The 15,566-nt window shown below is 68.4% G+C and overlaps 2 protein-coding genes across 2 annotated transcripts in view; one reads left to right on the top strand and one right to left on the bottom strand.

Annotated features, from left to right (window-relative positions):
- Positions 1-15,566, bottom strand: part of LOC134510947 (oocyte zinc finger protein XlCOF26) — a 125,204-nt gene that overhangs the window by 30,948 nt on the left and 78,690 nt on the right. The window lies entirely within an intron of this gene.
- Positions 1,409-15,566, top strand: part of LOC134510544 (SCO-spondin-like) — a 35,209-nt gene continuing 21,051 nt past the window's right edge. Inside the window, 17 exon segments of the mRNA XM_063323838.1 lie at positions 1,409-1,500; positions 1,660-1,845; positions 1,942-2,024; positions 3,393-3,563; positions 3,653-3,864; positions 4,091-4,193; positions 5,312-5,340; positions 5,342-5,471; positions 5,595-5,680; positions 5,808-5,930; positions 6,022-6,184; positions 7,959-8,199; positions 9,923-10,061; positions 10,170-10,296; positions 11,626-11,798; positions 11,926-12,147; positions 13,840-14,005. Of these exon segments, the coding sequence (XP_063179908.1) occupies positions 1,421-1,500; positions 1,660-1,845; positions 1,942-2,024; positions 3,393-3,563; positions 3,653-3,864; positions 4,091-4,193; positions 5,312-5,340; positions 5,342-5,471; positions 5,595-5,680; positions 5,808-5,930; positions 6,022-6,184; positions 7,959-8,199; positions 9,923-10,061; positions 10,170-10,296; positions 11,626-11,798; positions 11,926-12,147; positions 13,840-14,005 (2,434 nt within the window). The 5' untranslated portion in view covers positions 1,409-1,420.

Below are 15,566 nucleotides of genomic sequence, written 5' to 3'. Positions count from 1 at the left end.
ATGGGACAGGGAGATGGGGACATGGGGGGGATGGGGGGGACATGGGTCGGGGAAGTGGGGACACAGGGGGGCATGAGGGGACACATGGACAGGGAGATGAAGGGGACATGGGGGGACACAGGGGGGGAACATGGGACAGGGAGGGGGGGACATGGGGGGGACGGGGGGGGACATGGGACAGGGAAGTGGGGACACAGGGGGGCATGAGGGGACACATGGGACAGGGGAGATGAAGGGGACATGGGGGGACACAGGGGGGAACATGGGACAGGGAGGGGGGGACATGGGGGGACATGGGACAGGGAGATGGGGATGGGGGGACACGGGGGGGGACATGGGACAGGGAGATGAGGATGGGGGGTGACGGGGGGGGACATGGGACAGGGAAGTGGGGACATGGGGACACGGGGGGACACATGGGACAGGAACGGGGGACGTGAAGGGGGGACATAGGACAGGGAGAGTGGGGACGTGGGGGGACACAGCTGTGAGGATGGAGGTGGTGTGGGGACAAGGGAGGGGACACGGGGTAAGGGAGAGGGCGACACGGGGGACACTGTCGCGGGGATGGAGGCAGTTGCGGGGACGTGGGGGGGGACACAGGACAGGGAGAGGGGGACACGGGGGGGTGACAGGGGGGCAGGGCGGACATGGCAGGGGACAAGGAAGAGGGACGTGGGGACACAGGAGACACGGCCCGCCGTGGGGATGGAGGTGGTGTGGGGACACCGGGGGGGGACACATGGGACAGGGAGATGGCGACGGGGGGACACGGGGGGGGGGGGGGACACGGGACAGGAAGTGGGGACACAGGGGGACGCAGGGGGACACACGGGACGGGGAGATGAGGACACGGGGGGACAAGGGACAGGGAGAGGGGGACACGGGGGGACACAGCCGTGGGGCTGGCAGCGCGCGGGGGCGATGCCCTTGGGCCGGGGGGGGGGGACATTCCTGGGAGGGGACGAGCGGGACCAGGACACGGGGGTCACGGCACATCCGTGTCACCGGAGAGGGGGGGGGTGGCATATCCGGGCCGTATCCTGGTCCAGCTGTGCCCCGGGAGAAGGCGGGGGGGGGGACAACGATGACACCGATATCCCCCACCCCGCCCCGTAGCCACCAGCTGGGCCCAATCGCCAGCCCCACAGATGGCCCCCGCCGCCCGATGCCACCCCATAAAAAACCCCACCGAGGGCTGGGAGGGGGCCGGGGCCGGAGCACGGGTAAGAGGGACGTCCCTTGTCCGTGTCGCCATCGTTGCCGTCAAGATGCCGGGGGCGTCCCCGTGGCCGGGGGGGGGTCCCCGAGGCACCTCCGGTGCCTCGGGGACCCCCCCCGGCCACGGGGACGCCCCAAGCGCCGTGACCGTAGGTGACGCCGATCCTCCTCTACCAAGGTGGCCCGGGTACGGCACGGCATGGCGGCGTCACCGCGCTTGCCCGGTGTGCTCCTGGCCACCCTCTTGCTCTCGGTGGCCACGGCGGAAGCGGCCACCGGGTAAGTCTCTTCCAGAAGTGGCCGGGATGGGCCTCGGGCGAGGGAATGGGGAAGGGGGGGGGGGACACGGACACGGGACGGGGACACGCCGCCGCCGCCGTCCCCAACCCGGGTTTTTTTTTTGGGGGGGTTTGTTTTTGGGGGACGGGGCGGCGGCAGGCGGTGGTGCGAGCGGACGGTGCGGGTGACGGCGGAGGAGGAGGTGACGCCCCGGCGGGAGGACGCGGTGCCTTGCGCCGACCTCTACCGCTACAGCCTGGCCGGTTGGCGCATCGACCCTCACCGCACGCCGCGCCGCGCCTACGGCCAGCCCCGCCGCGACCCCCAGCTCTGCTACATCTACCGGTGAGCGCCGCCGCAGAGGACGCGGCACGGGGTGGGGGGTGACGTCGGGGTTAGGGGACAGCGTGCCTCATGCCGGGTTTCCCCCCTACGCCGCAGACCCCCGGAGACGCGGCCGGTGGCCTGGAACCGCACGGTGCGCGCCTGCTGCCCGGGATGGAGCGGGCCCCATTGCACCGAAGGTAAGGGTGGCCACGGAGGCGCGGTGACACCGCCGCGCCGTCCCCACTGAACCCAAGGGAAGGGTGGCCATGGAGGCGCCGTGCCGTCCCCATCGCACCCAAGTTAAGGGTGGCCATGGAGGCGCGGTGACGCCGTGCCGTCCCCGTTGCACCCAAGGGAAGGGTGGCCATGGGGTCGCGGTGACGCCACGCCATCCCCGTTGCACCCAAGGGAAGGGTGGCCATGGGGTCGCGGTGATGCCGCGCCATCCCCGTTGCACCCAAGGGAACGGTGGCCATGGAGGCGCCGTGCCGTCCCCATCGCACCCAAGTTAAGGGTGGCCATGGAGGCGCAGTGACGCCGCGCCATCCCCATTGCACCCAAGGGAAGGGTGGCCATGGAGGCGCGGTGACGCCGCCGTGCCGTCCCCGTTGTACCCAAGGGAAGGGTGGCCATGGAGGTGCGGTGACGCCGCGCCATCCCCGTTGCACCCAAGGGAACGGTGGCCATGGAGGCGCCGTGCCGTCCCCATTGCACCCAAGTTAAGGGTGGCCATGGAGGCGCGGTGACACCGCGCCATCCCCGTTGCACCCAAGGGAAGGGTGGCCATGGAGGCACCACACCATCCCCATCGCACCCAAGTTAAGGGTGGCCATGGAGGCGCGGTGACGCCGCCGTGCCGTCCCCATTGCACCCAAGGGAAGGGTGGCCACGGAGGCGCCACGCCGTCCCCATTGCACCCAAGTTAAGGGTGGCCATGGAGGCGTGGTGACGCCGCTGTGCCGTCCCCGTTGTACCCAAGGGAAGGGTGGCCATGGGGTCGCGGTGACGCCACGCCATCCCCGTTGCACCCAAGGGAAGGGTGGCCATGGGGTTGCAGTGACGCCACACCGTCCCCGTTGCACCCAAGGGAAGGGTGGCCATGGAGGCACGGTGACGCCGCGCCATCCCCGTTGCACCCAAGGGAAGGGTGGCCATGGAGGCGCGGTGACGCCGCGCCATCCCCGTTGCACCCAAGGGAAGGGTGGCCATGGGGTTGCGGTGACGCTGCGCCGTCCCCACTGAACCCAAGGGAAGGGTGGCCACGGAGGCGCCACGCCGTCCCCATCGCACCCAAGTTAAGGGTGGCCATGGAGGCGCGGTGACGCCGCCGTGCCGTCCCCACTGAACCCAAGGGAAGGGTGGCCATGGAGGTGCGGTGACGCCGCTGTGCCGTCCCCATTGCACCCAAGGGAAGGGTGGCCATGGAGGCGCCGTGCCGTCCCCATCGCACCCAAGTTAAGGGTGGTCACGGAGATGCGGTGATGCCGTGGCCCACCGCCCGTCGCCCAGCCGTCGGGGGGCCTGGTGCTCACCGGCAAGAGACGAGGCACATCCCTGTGCCGCAGGCGAAGGCTCGCTGGGACGCTGCTACGGCACGTGGCAGTGCCAGGACGGCGCCGGCAGCCGCAACCTCTCGGCCATGAGCCTGGCGGAGTGCTGCCGGCACCCCTGGGGACACAGCTGGAGGAACGGCTCCACCGGCCCCTGCATCGACTGCACCCGCCTGCCCCTCCACGGTGGGTCCGGGGGGTCCCGGCGGGATCCCGGGGGGTCCTGGGGGGATGGTGGTGGGGGTTTGCTGAGCGGCGTCGCCTCCCCGCCGCAGGAGAGGCATCCCCGTGGCCATCGCTCGCCGCGTCCCTGGGGGGAGCAGCCGCCCGGCACCGGGATCTCTCGGCCGACTGCCTCTCCTGGGCCGGATCCCGCTACCGCACCTTCGACGGGACGCACTTCCACTTCTCCGGAGAGTGCACCTACAGCCTGGCCGCTGCCGCCGACGGCACGTGGGCCGTCTCCATCGCCGCCGGCAATCCCCGGGTATGGGGGCCACGGCGGGGAGGGGGGGGAGCCCAGCGGGGGTCTCCGCTCGCCCTGTAGACGGTGGCTCTGGGGGCAGGGGGTCCATCGGTCTGTCCCCACGGCACAGCCCATGGCGTGCCCCGGCGTGGCCACGCCGTCCCCGGGCAGCCGGCAGGGTCTCGGTGGCCCTGGCGCCCGCCGCGGGCAGCCGGCCCCAGCCCCGGCTGATGCTGCGCTGCCGCAGGCGCTGCACATGGCCTTCGGCATGGACGCGGTGGTGGCCCGGGGCCGAAACGTCTCTGTGAACGGCGTGGTGGTGCCGGAGGGACAGCCGTACCTGCACAACGGTGAGGGCGGCGGGAGGCTCCGTCCCCTGCTGCCACCGATACCGGGGTCCTGGGTCCCCGTTCCCATCCCATCCCATCCCATCCACATTCCCATTCCCATCCCCATCCCATCCCATCCCCATCCCGTCCCAACCCCATCCCCATTCCATCCCCATCCCATCCCATCCCATCCCATCCCCATCCCGTCCCATCCCATTCCATTCCCATCCCATCCCATCATCCATCCCATCCCATCCCATCATCCACTCCATCCCATCCCATCCCATCCCATCCCCATCCCGTCCCAACCCCATCCCCATTCCATCCCCATCCCATCCCCATCCATCCCATCCCATCCCATCCCATCCCATCCCATCCCCATCCCCATCCCCATCCCATCCATCCCCATCCCCATCCCCATCCCCATCCCATCCATCCCATCCCATCCCATCCCATCCCATCCCCATCCCCATTCCATCCCCATCCCCATCTCCATCCCATCCCATCCCATCCCATCCCATCATCATCCCATCATCATCCCTATCCCCATCCCCATCCCATCCCCATCCCATCCCATCCCATCCCATCCCGTCCCGTCCCGTCTCATCCCATCCCATCCCATCCCATCCCATCGCATCCCATCCCCATCCCCATTCCATCCCCATCCCCATCTCCATCCCATCCCATCCCATCCCATCCCATCATCATCCCATCATCATCCCTATCCCCATCCCCATCCCATCCCCATCCCATTCCCATCTCCATCCCATCCCCATCCCATCCCCATCTCCATCCCATCCCATCCCATCCCATCCCCATCATCATCCCATCATCATCCCTATCCCCATCCCCATCCATCCCCATCCCATTCCCATCTCCATCCATCCCCATCCCATCCCCATCTCCATCCATCCCATCCCATCCCATCCCATCCATCCCCATCCCATCCCATCCCATCCCATCCCCATCCCATCCCATCCCATCCCATCCCATCCCCATCCCCATCCTCCATCCCATCCCATCCCATCCCATCCATCCCATCCCATCCCCATCCCATCCCATCCCATCCCATCCCCATCCCATCCCGTCCCATCCCGTCCCATCCCATCCCATCCCACCTCTTCCCGTGGTTCCGGCAGGGATCGGCGTCACCTGGCCGGGCGAGTGGGGTGGCGGTGGCCAGCGGGCTGGGCGTGCGGGTGAGCTGGGACGGGCGCCAGGCGGTCACCGTGACGGCGGAGGCCGAGCTGCGGGGGGACACGCGGGGGCTCTGTGGCCCCTACAACGACGACCCTGCCGGTACGTGTCCCCTCACCGGCGACGTCCCTCCCTGCCGCCCCCGTGCCGAAGCCGTGTGCCGGGGCCGTGTGCCGTCTCCGTCCCCCCCCCGGCAACACATCCGAGCCCTCCCTGTGTCCCCAGATGACTTTTTGCAGCCGGGGGGGGACGTGGCCCCCTTTGCCGCCACCTTTGGCAACTCCTGGAAGATCCCAGACTCCGGCTCCGAGGTACCGGGGCAGAGCTGGCTACGGCGGAGGCCGGTGTTACTGACCCCCCCGTGTCCGGCTGGGGGTCCCTGGGGGGGGGGTGTCTCTGAGGTTGTGTGTGTGTGTCCCCCCCTCCCCCGGGTCTCAGCCCTCCTGCAGGGACGTGGCGGAGCTCGTCCCCGGCTGCGCGGCGGGCGACGCGGCGCGGCGGGCGGCCGAGGCCGTCTGCGGGCGGCTGTTGGCCGAGCCCTTCCGCGAGTGCCACGGCGAGGTGAGCGGGCGTCCCGGGGCGGCGGCGGCGGTGGCGGTGGTGGGGGGGTTATGCCGGATCCCACCGCCCTCACCCCCTCTCCCCGCTCCAGGTGGACCCCCACGGCTTTCACGCGGCGTGCCTGGAGGTGCTGTGCCGGGAGGGCGACGCCGGGCCCTCGCCGCCCGCCGCCGTCTGCGACACCTTCGCCGCCTACGCGCGGGATTGCGCCCGTCGCCAGACCTACCTCGACTGGCGCCGGCCGGGCTTCTGCGGTAGGGACCCGGGGCTGGGGGTGGTGGAGGCGGGGGGGAAATTCCGGCACCGAGCCCCCCACCCCGGCTCCCCCCCGGCCCCTCGCTCCCACCGCGCTGAGCACCCCGAAGGGGTCCGCGCCCCTCGGCTGCCTGCACCCCAAGGGCTCCTGCGTGCACCCCTCGGTCCCGGGCACCCCAAAACCTCCTCCACGCACCCCTCGATGGCGTGACCCCCAATTTCTTGTGCGTGCACCCCTCGGTCTTGGGCACCCCAAAGATTTTTGCTTGCACCCCTCATCTCCGTGCACCCCAAGGGCTCGTGTCTGCACCCATCGATCCCGGGCACCCCAAAACCTTCTCCACGCACCCCTCAATGGCGTGACCCCCGATTTCTTGTGTGTGCACCCACTGGTTCCCTGCACCCCAAAGATTTCTGCTTGCGCCCCTCGACGGCGTGCACCCCAAAGGCTCGTGTCTGCACCCATCGATCCCGGGCACCCCAAAACCTTCTCCACGCACCCCTCGATGGCGTGACCCCCAATTTCTTGTGCGTGCACCCCTCGGTCCTGGGCACCCCAATTTCTTGTGCGTGCACCCCTCGGTCCTGGGCACCCCAAAGATTTCTGCTTGCACCCCTCGACGGCGTGCACCCCAAAGGCTCATGTCTGCACCCATCGATCCCGGGCACCCCAAAGGTTTCTCCACGCACCCCTCAACGGCGTGACCCCCAATTTCTTGTGGGTGCACGCCTCGGTCCTGGGCACCCCAAAACCTTCTCCACGCACCCCTCAATGGCGTGACCCCCGATTTCTTGCACGCGCACCCACTGGTTCCCTGCACCCCAAAGATTTCTGCTTGCGCCCCTCATCTCCGTGCACCCCAAGGGCTCGTGTCTGCACCCATCGATCCTGGGCACCCCAAAGGTTTCTCCACGCACCCTTCAAATGCGGGCACCCCAATTTCTTGTGCGCGCACCCTTCAGTCCTGGGCACCCCAAAGAGTTCTGCTTGCACCCCTCATCTCCGTGCACCCCAAAAACTCGTGCACCCCTCGGTCCTGGGCACCCCAATTTCTTGTGCGTGCACCCATCAAACCTGGGCACCCCAAAACCTTCTCCACGCACCCCTCAACGGTGTGATCCCCGATTTCTTGTGGGTGCACCCACTGGTTCCCTGCACCCCAAAGATTTCTGCTTGCACCCTTCATCTCCGTGCACCCCAAAGGCTCGTGCGTGCACCCCTCGGTCCTGGGCACCCCAATTTCTTGTGCGTGCACCCATCAGCCATGTGCACCCCAAAGATTTCTGCTTGCACCCCTCGACGGCGTGCACCCCAAAAGGCTCGTGTCTGCACCCATCGATCCCGGGCACCCCAAAACCTTCTCCACGCACCCCTCAACGGCGTGACCCCCAATTTCTTGTGGGTGCACCCCTCGGTCCTGGGCACCCCAAAGGTTTCTCCACGCACCCCTCAATGGCGTGACCCCCAATTTCTTGTGCGTGCACCCACTGGTTCCCTGCACCCCAAAGATTTCTGCTTGCGCCCCTCAACGGCGTGCACCCCAATTTCTTGTGGGTGCACCCCTCGGTCCCGGCCACCCCAAAGCCTCGTGCGTTCACCCCTCGGCCGCCTGCGCCCCACAATCCCTCCCCGCTTCCCGCTGCGTGCACCCTCCGTCCCCATGCTCCCCCCCCCCCGCTCCCTTGGGTGCCCCCCAAATTCCGGTGCCTTCTCCTTCCTCCTCCTCCTCCTCCTCCTCCTGCGGGTGCTGAGCGCGGCGTCCGTCCCCGCAGAGCGTCCCTGCGGCGCGGGGCAGCGCTTCTCGGACTGCGTCTCCTCCTGCCCCGCCGGCTGCGAGGCCGTGGGCAGCCAAGAGCCGGGGCCCTGCCACCACCACTGCGCCGGCGGCTGCCAGTGCGCCCCGGGGCTCTACCGGGACGGGGGGCTCTGCGTCCCCCCCACCGCCTGCCCCTGCCACCACCGTGGCCAACGCTACGGCCCCGGCCAGAGCGTGCGGCAGCGCTGCAACCGCTGGTGAGGCGCGGCCAGGGCTGGGGGGGGGACACGGGGGACGGGGCGCCCCGGGGCTGGCACCCGTCACACCCCGCTTTTGGGGATGGGGGGCCGGGGGGGGGGATTTGTGTGTCCCTGATGGGATGGGAATGGGATGGGAATGGGATTGGGGTGGGGATGGGGATGGGATGGGAATGGGATTGGGGTGGGGATGGGGATGGGATGGGGATGGGGATGGGGATGGGGATGGGATGGGATGGGATGGGGATGGGGATGGGGATGGGGATGGGATGGGGATGGGGATGGGGATGGGATGGGATGGGATGGGATGGGGATGGGATGGGATGGGATGGGATGGGGATGGGATGGGGATGGGGATGGGGATGGGGATGGGATGGGATGGGATGGGGATGGGGATGGGGATGGGGATGGGATGGGGATGGGGATGGGGATGGGATGGGATGGGATGGGATGGGGATGGGGATGGGGATGGGGATGGGATGGGATGGGATGGGGATGGGGATGGGGATGGGATGGGGAAGGGGATGGGGATGGGGATGGGGATGGGATGGGATGGGGATGGGGATGGGGATGGGGATGGGATGGGATGGGGAAGGGATGGGATGCGGATGCGGATGCGGATGGGGATGGGGATGGGATGGGATGGGGATGGGATGGGGATGGGATGGGATGGGATGGGGATGGGGATGGGGATGGGATGGGGATGGGGAAGGGGATGGGATGGGATGGGATGGGATGGGGATGGGGAAGGGGATGGGGATGGGATGGGGATGGGATGGGGATGGGATGGGGAAGGGGATGGGATGGGAATGGGATGGGATGGGATGGGATGGGGATGAGGAAGGGGATGGGGATGGGAATGGGATTGGGGTAGGGATGGGGATGGGGATGGGGATGGGATGGGGATGGGATGGGATGGGATGGGATGGGATGGGGATGAGGAAGGGGATGGGGATGGGATGGGATGGGGAAGGGGATGGGATGGGGATGAGGAAGGGGATGAGGAAGGGGATGGGGATGGGATGGGATGGGGATGGGATGGGGATGAGGAAGGGGATGGGGATGGGATGGGGATGGGATGGGATGGGATGGGATGGGATGGGGATGAGGAAGGGGATGGGGATGGGATGGGATGGGGATGGGATGGGATGGGATGGGATGGGATGGGATGGGGATGAGGAAGGGGATGGGGATGGGATGGGATGGGGATGGGATGGGATGGGGATGAGGAAGGGGATGAGGAAGGGGATGGGGATGGGATGGGATGGGGATGGGATGGGGATGAGGAAGGGGATGGGGATGGGATGGGGATGGGATGGGGATGGGGATGGGGAAGGGGATGGGATGGGATGGGATGGGATGGGGATGAGGAAGGGGATGGGGATGGGATGGGATGGGATGGGGATGGGATGGGGATGGGGAAGGGGATGGGGATGGGATGGGATGGGGATGGGAATGTGATGGGGATGGGGAAGGGGATGGGGATGGGATGGGGATGGGATGGGATGGGATGGGGATGGGATGGGGATGGGATGGGGATGAGGAAGGGGATGGGGATGGGATGGGATGGGGATGGGAATGTGATGGGGATGGGGAAGGGGATGGGGATGGGATGGGGATGGGATGGGATGGGATGGGATGGGATGGGAGGCATGGTGGCCTCCATGTCCCCACTGTGGTGGCCCCCGTGTCCCCACTGCCATGTCCCCTCCTGGTCCCGCAGCACGTGCCAGGGTGGCCGGTGGCTCTGCAGCCAGGAGCGGTGCCCGGGGGAGTGCGCGGTGCTGGGGGGCCACCACTACGTCACCTTCGACCGCCGGCGCTTCTCCTTCCGTGCCGCCTGCGCCTACATCCTGGTGCAGGTGAGGGTGGCCAGCGCGGTGGCCGCCGCGGTGGCCCGGGGCGGTGGGGACCTGCCCTGGGGGAAAGGCGGGGGGGGGGCGCGCTCAACGGGGGTCTCTGCCCCCCAGGACTTCGTGGAGGGGCAGCTGCTGATCACGGCCGAGCACGAGCCTTGTGATGGCCACCGGCCCCACGGCTGCCTCCGCTCCCTCTCCGTCAGCGCCCGCCGGACCTCCGCCCGCCTCCGCGGCACAGGTGACCCCCGGGGACCGTGCCCCGTGCCCGCTGGCCATGTCCTGATGTCCCCGTGGTGGCCAGTGCCAGCCCGGTGGCTGTACCCTGACGTCCCCGTGGTGGGTGCCAGCCTGGTGGCCGTGCCCTCACACCCCACGGTGGCCACTGCCAGCCCGATGGCTGTGCCCTCTTGTCCCCGTGGTGGTGGGTGCCAGAGCAATGGCCGTCCCCTGACGTACCTGTGGTGGCCAGTGCCAGCCCGATGGCCATGTCCTGATGTCCCTGTGGTGGCCAGTGCCAGCCTGATGGCCATGTCCTGATGTCCCCGTGGTGGCCAGTGCCAGCCCGGTGGCTGTACCCTGACGTCCCCGTGGTGGGTGCCAGCCTGGTGGCCGTGCCCTCACACCCCACGGTGGCCACTGCCAGCCCGGTGGCTGTGCCCCGACATCCCCATGGTGGTCACCAGTCCGGTGGCCGTGCCTGACATCCCCGTGGTGGCCAGTGCCAGTCCCGTGGCTGTGCCCTCATGTCCCCATGGTGGTTGAGTGTCCCCTGTTGTCCCCGTGGTGGTTGCCAGCCTGGTGGCCGTGCCCTCGCACCCCACGGTGGCCACTGCCAGCCCGATGGCTGTGCCCTCTTGTCCCCGTGGTGGTGGGTGCCAGAGCAATGGCCGTCCCCTGATGTCCCTGTGGTGGCCAGTGCCAGCCCGATGGCCATGTCCTGATGTCCCCGTGGTGGCCAGTGCCAGCCCGGTGGCTGTACCCTGACATCCCCATGGTGGTCGCCAGTCCAGTGGCCATGCCCTGACATCCCTGTGGTGGCCAGTGCCAGCTCCGTGGCTGTGCCCTGACATCCCCATGGTGGTCGCCAGTCCGGTGGCCGTGCCCTGACATCCCCATGGTGGCCAGTGCCAGCCCCGTGGCTGTGCCCTCATGTCCCCATGGTGGTTGAGTGTCCCCTGTTGTCCCCGTGGTGGGTGCCAGCCTGGTGGCCGTGCCCTCGCACCCCATGGTGGCCACTGCCAGCCCGATGGCTGTGCCCTCTTGTCCCCATGGTGGCCAGTGCCAGCCCGGTGGCTGTACCCTGACGTCCCCATGGTGGTTGCCAGTCCAGTGGCCGTGCCCTGACATCCCCGTGGTGGCCAGTGCCAGCCCCGTGGCTGTGCCCTCATGTCCCCATGGTGGTTGAGTGTCCCCTGTTGTCCCCGTGGTGGGTGCCAGCCTGGTGGCCGTGCCCTCGCACCCCACGGTGGCCACTGCCAGCCCGGTGGCTGTGCCCTGACGTCCCCATGGTGGTCGCCAGCCTGGTGGCCGTGCCCTGACGTCCCCCCCCGTCTCTCCCCCGGCGCAGGCGAGGTGACGGTGGACGGGCGGGAGGTGACGCTGCCCTTCGCCAGCGCCGCGCTGAGCGTCCGCCGGGCGTCTTCCTCCTTCCTGCTGCTCCAGACCCTGGGGGTCCACGTCCTGTGGGGGCTGGAGACCCCCAACGCCTACCTCACCCTCCAGCCCGCCTTCGCCCACAGGGTGAGCCCCGCCGGCGCCACGCCGCCGCGGCGCTGCTGGTGGAGCCGGCATGGGTGCCGGTGGGATCCGTGCCGGCGCCGGTGGGATGGCGGGGGGACGCATCCCGAGCCCTGTGCCGGCGCGGCAGGTGCGGGGGCTCTGCGGCACCTACAACTGGGACCAGCAGGACGAGTTCACCACGCCGGCGGGAGACGTGGAGACCGGCGTCGCCGCCTTCGCCAACGCGTACCGGGCGGCCGGCGACTGCCCCGCGCTCGCTCCCCTCCCCCTCCAGCCCTGCGACGCCTTCGCCGGCCGCAGGGAACTCGCCGAGGCCGCCTGTGCCGTCCTGCGCGGCCCTGCCTTCCAGGTGACCACTGGCCCCCCCGCCCCAGCTGGCCACCAGCGTGACCGGTGGCCGGTGACCAGTGTCTGGTGGCCAATGACCGTTGCCCGGCAGCCAGTTCCCGGTGCCTGGTGCCCAGCGTCCATTGCCCGGTGCCTAGTGTCCAGTGACCCCTGCCTGGTGGCCACTGCCCAGTGCCCAGTGGCCAGGGCCCAGTGCCTGGTGGCCGGTGACCATTGCCCGGCAGCCAGTTCCCAGTGCCCGGTGCCGGGTGCCCAGTGTCCATTGCCCAGTGCATGGTGCCTGGTGACCAGTGCCTGGTGGCCACCACCCAGTGCCTTCTGACCAGTGCCCAGTGGCCGGTGACCAGTGCCTGGTGACCAGTGCCCAGTGCCCATACTGTGGTGCCCAGTGGCCAGTGACCAGTTCCCAGTGCCCAGACCCTGGTGCCCAGTGGCCACTGCCCAGTGCCTGGTGACCAGTGCCCAGTGGCCGGTGACCAGTGCCTGGTGACCAGTTCCCAGTGCCCAGACCTTGGTGCCCAGTGGCCACTGCCCAGTGCCTGGTGACCAGTGCCCAGTGGCCAGTGACCAGTTCCCAGTGCCCAGAGCCTGGTGCCCAATGTCCATTGCTGGGTGCCCGGTGACCAGTGCCTGGTTCCTGGTGGCCAGTCCCTGGTTTCTGGTGCCCGATCCCTGTTGCCCATTGACCAGTGCCTGGTGCCCAGTGACCAGTGTCCACTGCCTGGTGACCAGCGACCAGTGCCTGGTTCCTGGTGCCCAGTGACCAGTGCCTGGTGCCTGGTGGCCGGTGGCCGGTGCCTGGTGGCCAGTGCCCAGACCCTGCTGCCCAGTGTCCATTGCTGGGTGCCCGGTGACCAGTGCCCAGTGCCTGGTGCCTGGTGGCCGGTGACGGGTGCCTGGTGGCCAGTGACCAGTGCCTGGTTCCCGGTGGCCGGTGACCGGTGCCTGGTGGCCAGTGCCCAGACCCTGCTGCCCAGTGGCCAGTGCCTGGTTCCTGGTGCCCAGTGACTGGTGCCTGGTGCCTGGTGGCCGGTGCCTGCTGCCTGGTGGCCAGTGCCCAGACCCTGGTGCCCAGTGTCCATTGCCTGGTGCCTGGTGCCCAGTGCCTGGTGCCTGGTGGCCGGTGACTGGTGCCTGGTGGCCAGTGCCCAGACGCTGGTGCCCAGTGTCCATTGCTGGGTGCCTGGTGCCCAGTGACCAGTGCCTGGTTCCCGGTGGCCGGTGCCTGGTGCCTGGTGGCCAGTGCCCAGACCCTGCTGCCCAGTGTCCATTGCTGGGTGCCTGGTGCCCAGTGACCAGTGCCTGGTGCCTGGTGGCCGGTGACGGGTGCCTGGTGGCCAGTGCCCAGACCCTGCTGCCCAGTGTCCATTGCTGGGTGCCTGGTGCCCAGTGACTAGTACCTGGTGCCTGGTGGCCGGTGACCGGTGCCTGGTGGCCAGTGCCCAGTGCCTGGTGCCTGGTGGCCGGTGACCGGTGCCTGGTGGCCAGTGCCCAGACCCTGCTGCCCAGTGTCCATTGCCTGATGCCCGGTGACCAGCACCTGGTGCCTGGTGACCAGTGCCCAGTGCCTGGTGCCCTGTGACCAGTACCTGGTGCCTGGTGCCCAGTTCCCAGTGCCCGGTGCCCGGTGCCCGGTGCCCGGGGGGGGTGGCGGTGGCAGCGGCGCATCCCGACGTGCCCGTCCCGCCCCCAGCCGTGCCGGGAGGTGGTGGAGCCGGAGCCCTTCCTGCAGCTCTGCCTGCGCCAGGCCTGCGCCTGCGGGGACGGGCAGCGCTGCCTCTGCCCCGCGCTGGCCGCCTACGCCCGGGACTGCGCCCGCGAGGGGACCCCGCTCTCCTGGAGGAACCACGGCCTCTGCGGTGGGGGCGGGGCGGGAAGGGGCGGGAGGGGTGGGATGGGATGGGATGGGATGGGATGGGATGGGATGGGAAGGGATGGGATGGGAAGGGGATGGGGATGGGATGGGGATGGGATGGGGATGGGATGGGGATGGGGATGGGATGGGATGGGATGGGATGGGATGGGATGGAGATGGGGATGGGATGGGGATGGGATGGGATGAGGATGGGGATGGGATGGGATGGGATGGGATGGGATGGGGATGGGATGGGGATGGGATGGGATGGGGATGGGGATGGGGATGGGGATGGGATGGGATGGGATGGGATGGGGATGGGGATGGGATGGGATGGGATGGGATGGGATGGGGATGGGATGGGATGGGGATGGGGATGGGATGGGGATGGGATGGGATGGGATGGGATGGGATGGGATGGGGATGGGATGGGGATGGGATGGGGATGGGATGGGATGGGATGGGGATGGGGATGGGATGGGGATGGGGATGGGATGGGATGGGATGGGATGGGATGGGATGGGATGGGGATGGGATGGGGATGGGATGGGGATGGGGATGGGATGGGATGGGATGGGATGGGGATGGGATGGGGATGGGATGGGGATGGGATGGGGATGGGGATGGGATGGGATGGGATGGGATGGGATGGGGATGGGGAAGGGGATGGGGATGGGATGGGGATGGGATGGGATGGGATGGGGATGGGGAAGGGGATGGGGATGGGATGGGATGGGATGGGATGGGATGGGATGGGATGGGATGGGGTTGGGATGGGATGGGGATGGGATGGGATGGGATGGGATGGGATGGGGATGGGATGGGATGGGATGGGATGGGATGGGATGGGGATGGGATGGGGATGGGGATGGGATGGGATGGGATGGGATGGGATGGGATGGGATGGGGAAGGGGATGGGGATGGGGATGGGGATGGGATGGGATGGGGATGGGATGGGATGGGATGGGATGGGATGGGATGGGGATGGGATGGGATGGGGTTGGGATGGGGATGGGATGGGATGGGATGGGATGGGGTTGAGATGGGGTTGGGATGGGATGGGATGGGATGGGGATGGGATGGGGATGGGATGGGATGGGGTTGGGATGGGGATGGGATGGGATGGGATGGGATGGGGATGGGATGGGGATGGGATGGGATGGGGTTGGGATGGGGATGGGATGGGGATGGGATGGGATGGGATGGGATGGGGATGGGGAGGGATGGGGATGGGATGGGATGGGATGGGATGGGATGGGGATGGGATGGGATGATGGGATGGGGGGTGGGAGGGGATGGGATGGGATGGGATGGGGATGGGATGGGGTTGGGATGGGATGGGGATGAGATGGGAAGGGATGGGATGGGGATCAGGACAGGGATAGGGATGGGGTTGGGATGGGATGATGGGATGGGATGGGGATGAGAATGGGATGGGGTGGGGTCAGATGGGATGGGATGGGGTGGGATGATGGGATGGGGATGGGATGGAACGGGATGGGATGGGATCAGGACAGGGACGGGGATGGGGGATGGGGATGGGGTGGGGATGGGATGGGATGGG

The sequence above is a fragment of the Chroicocephalus ridibundus genome, chromosome 2 (genome assembly GCF_963924245.1).
Source record: "Chroicocephalus ridibundus chromosome 2, bChrRid1.1, whole genome shotgun sequence".
Taxonomy (NCBI): Eukaryota; Metazoa; Chordata; class Aves; order Charadriiformes; family Laridae; genus Chroicocephalus; species Chroicocephalus ridibundus.
The sequence above is the reverse complement of the archived record's forward strand: the minus strand, read 5'-3'. Positions and strand labels throughout refer to the sequence as shown.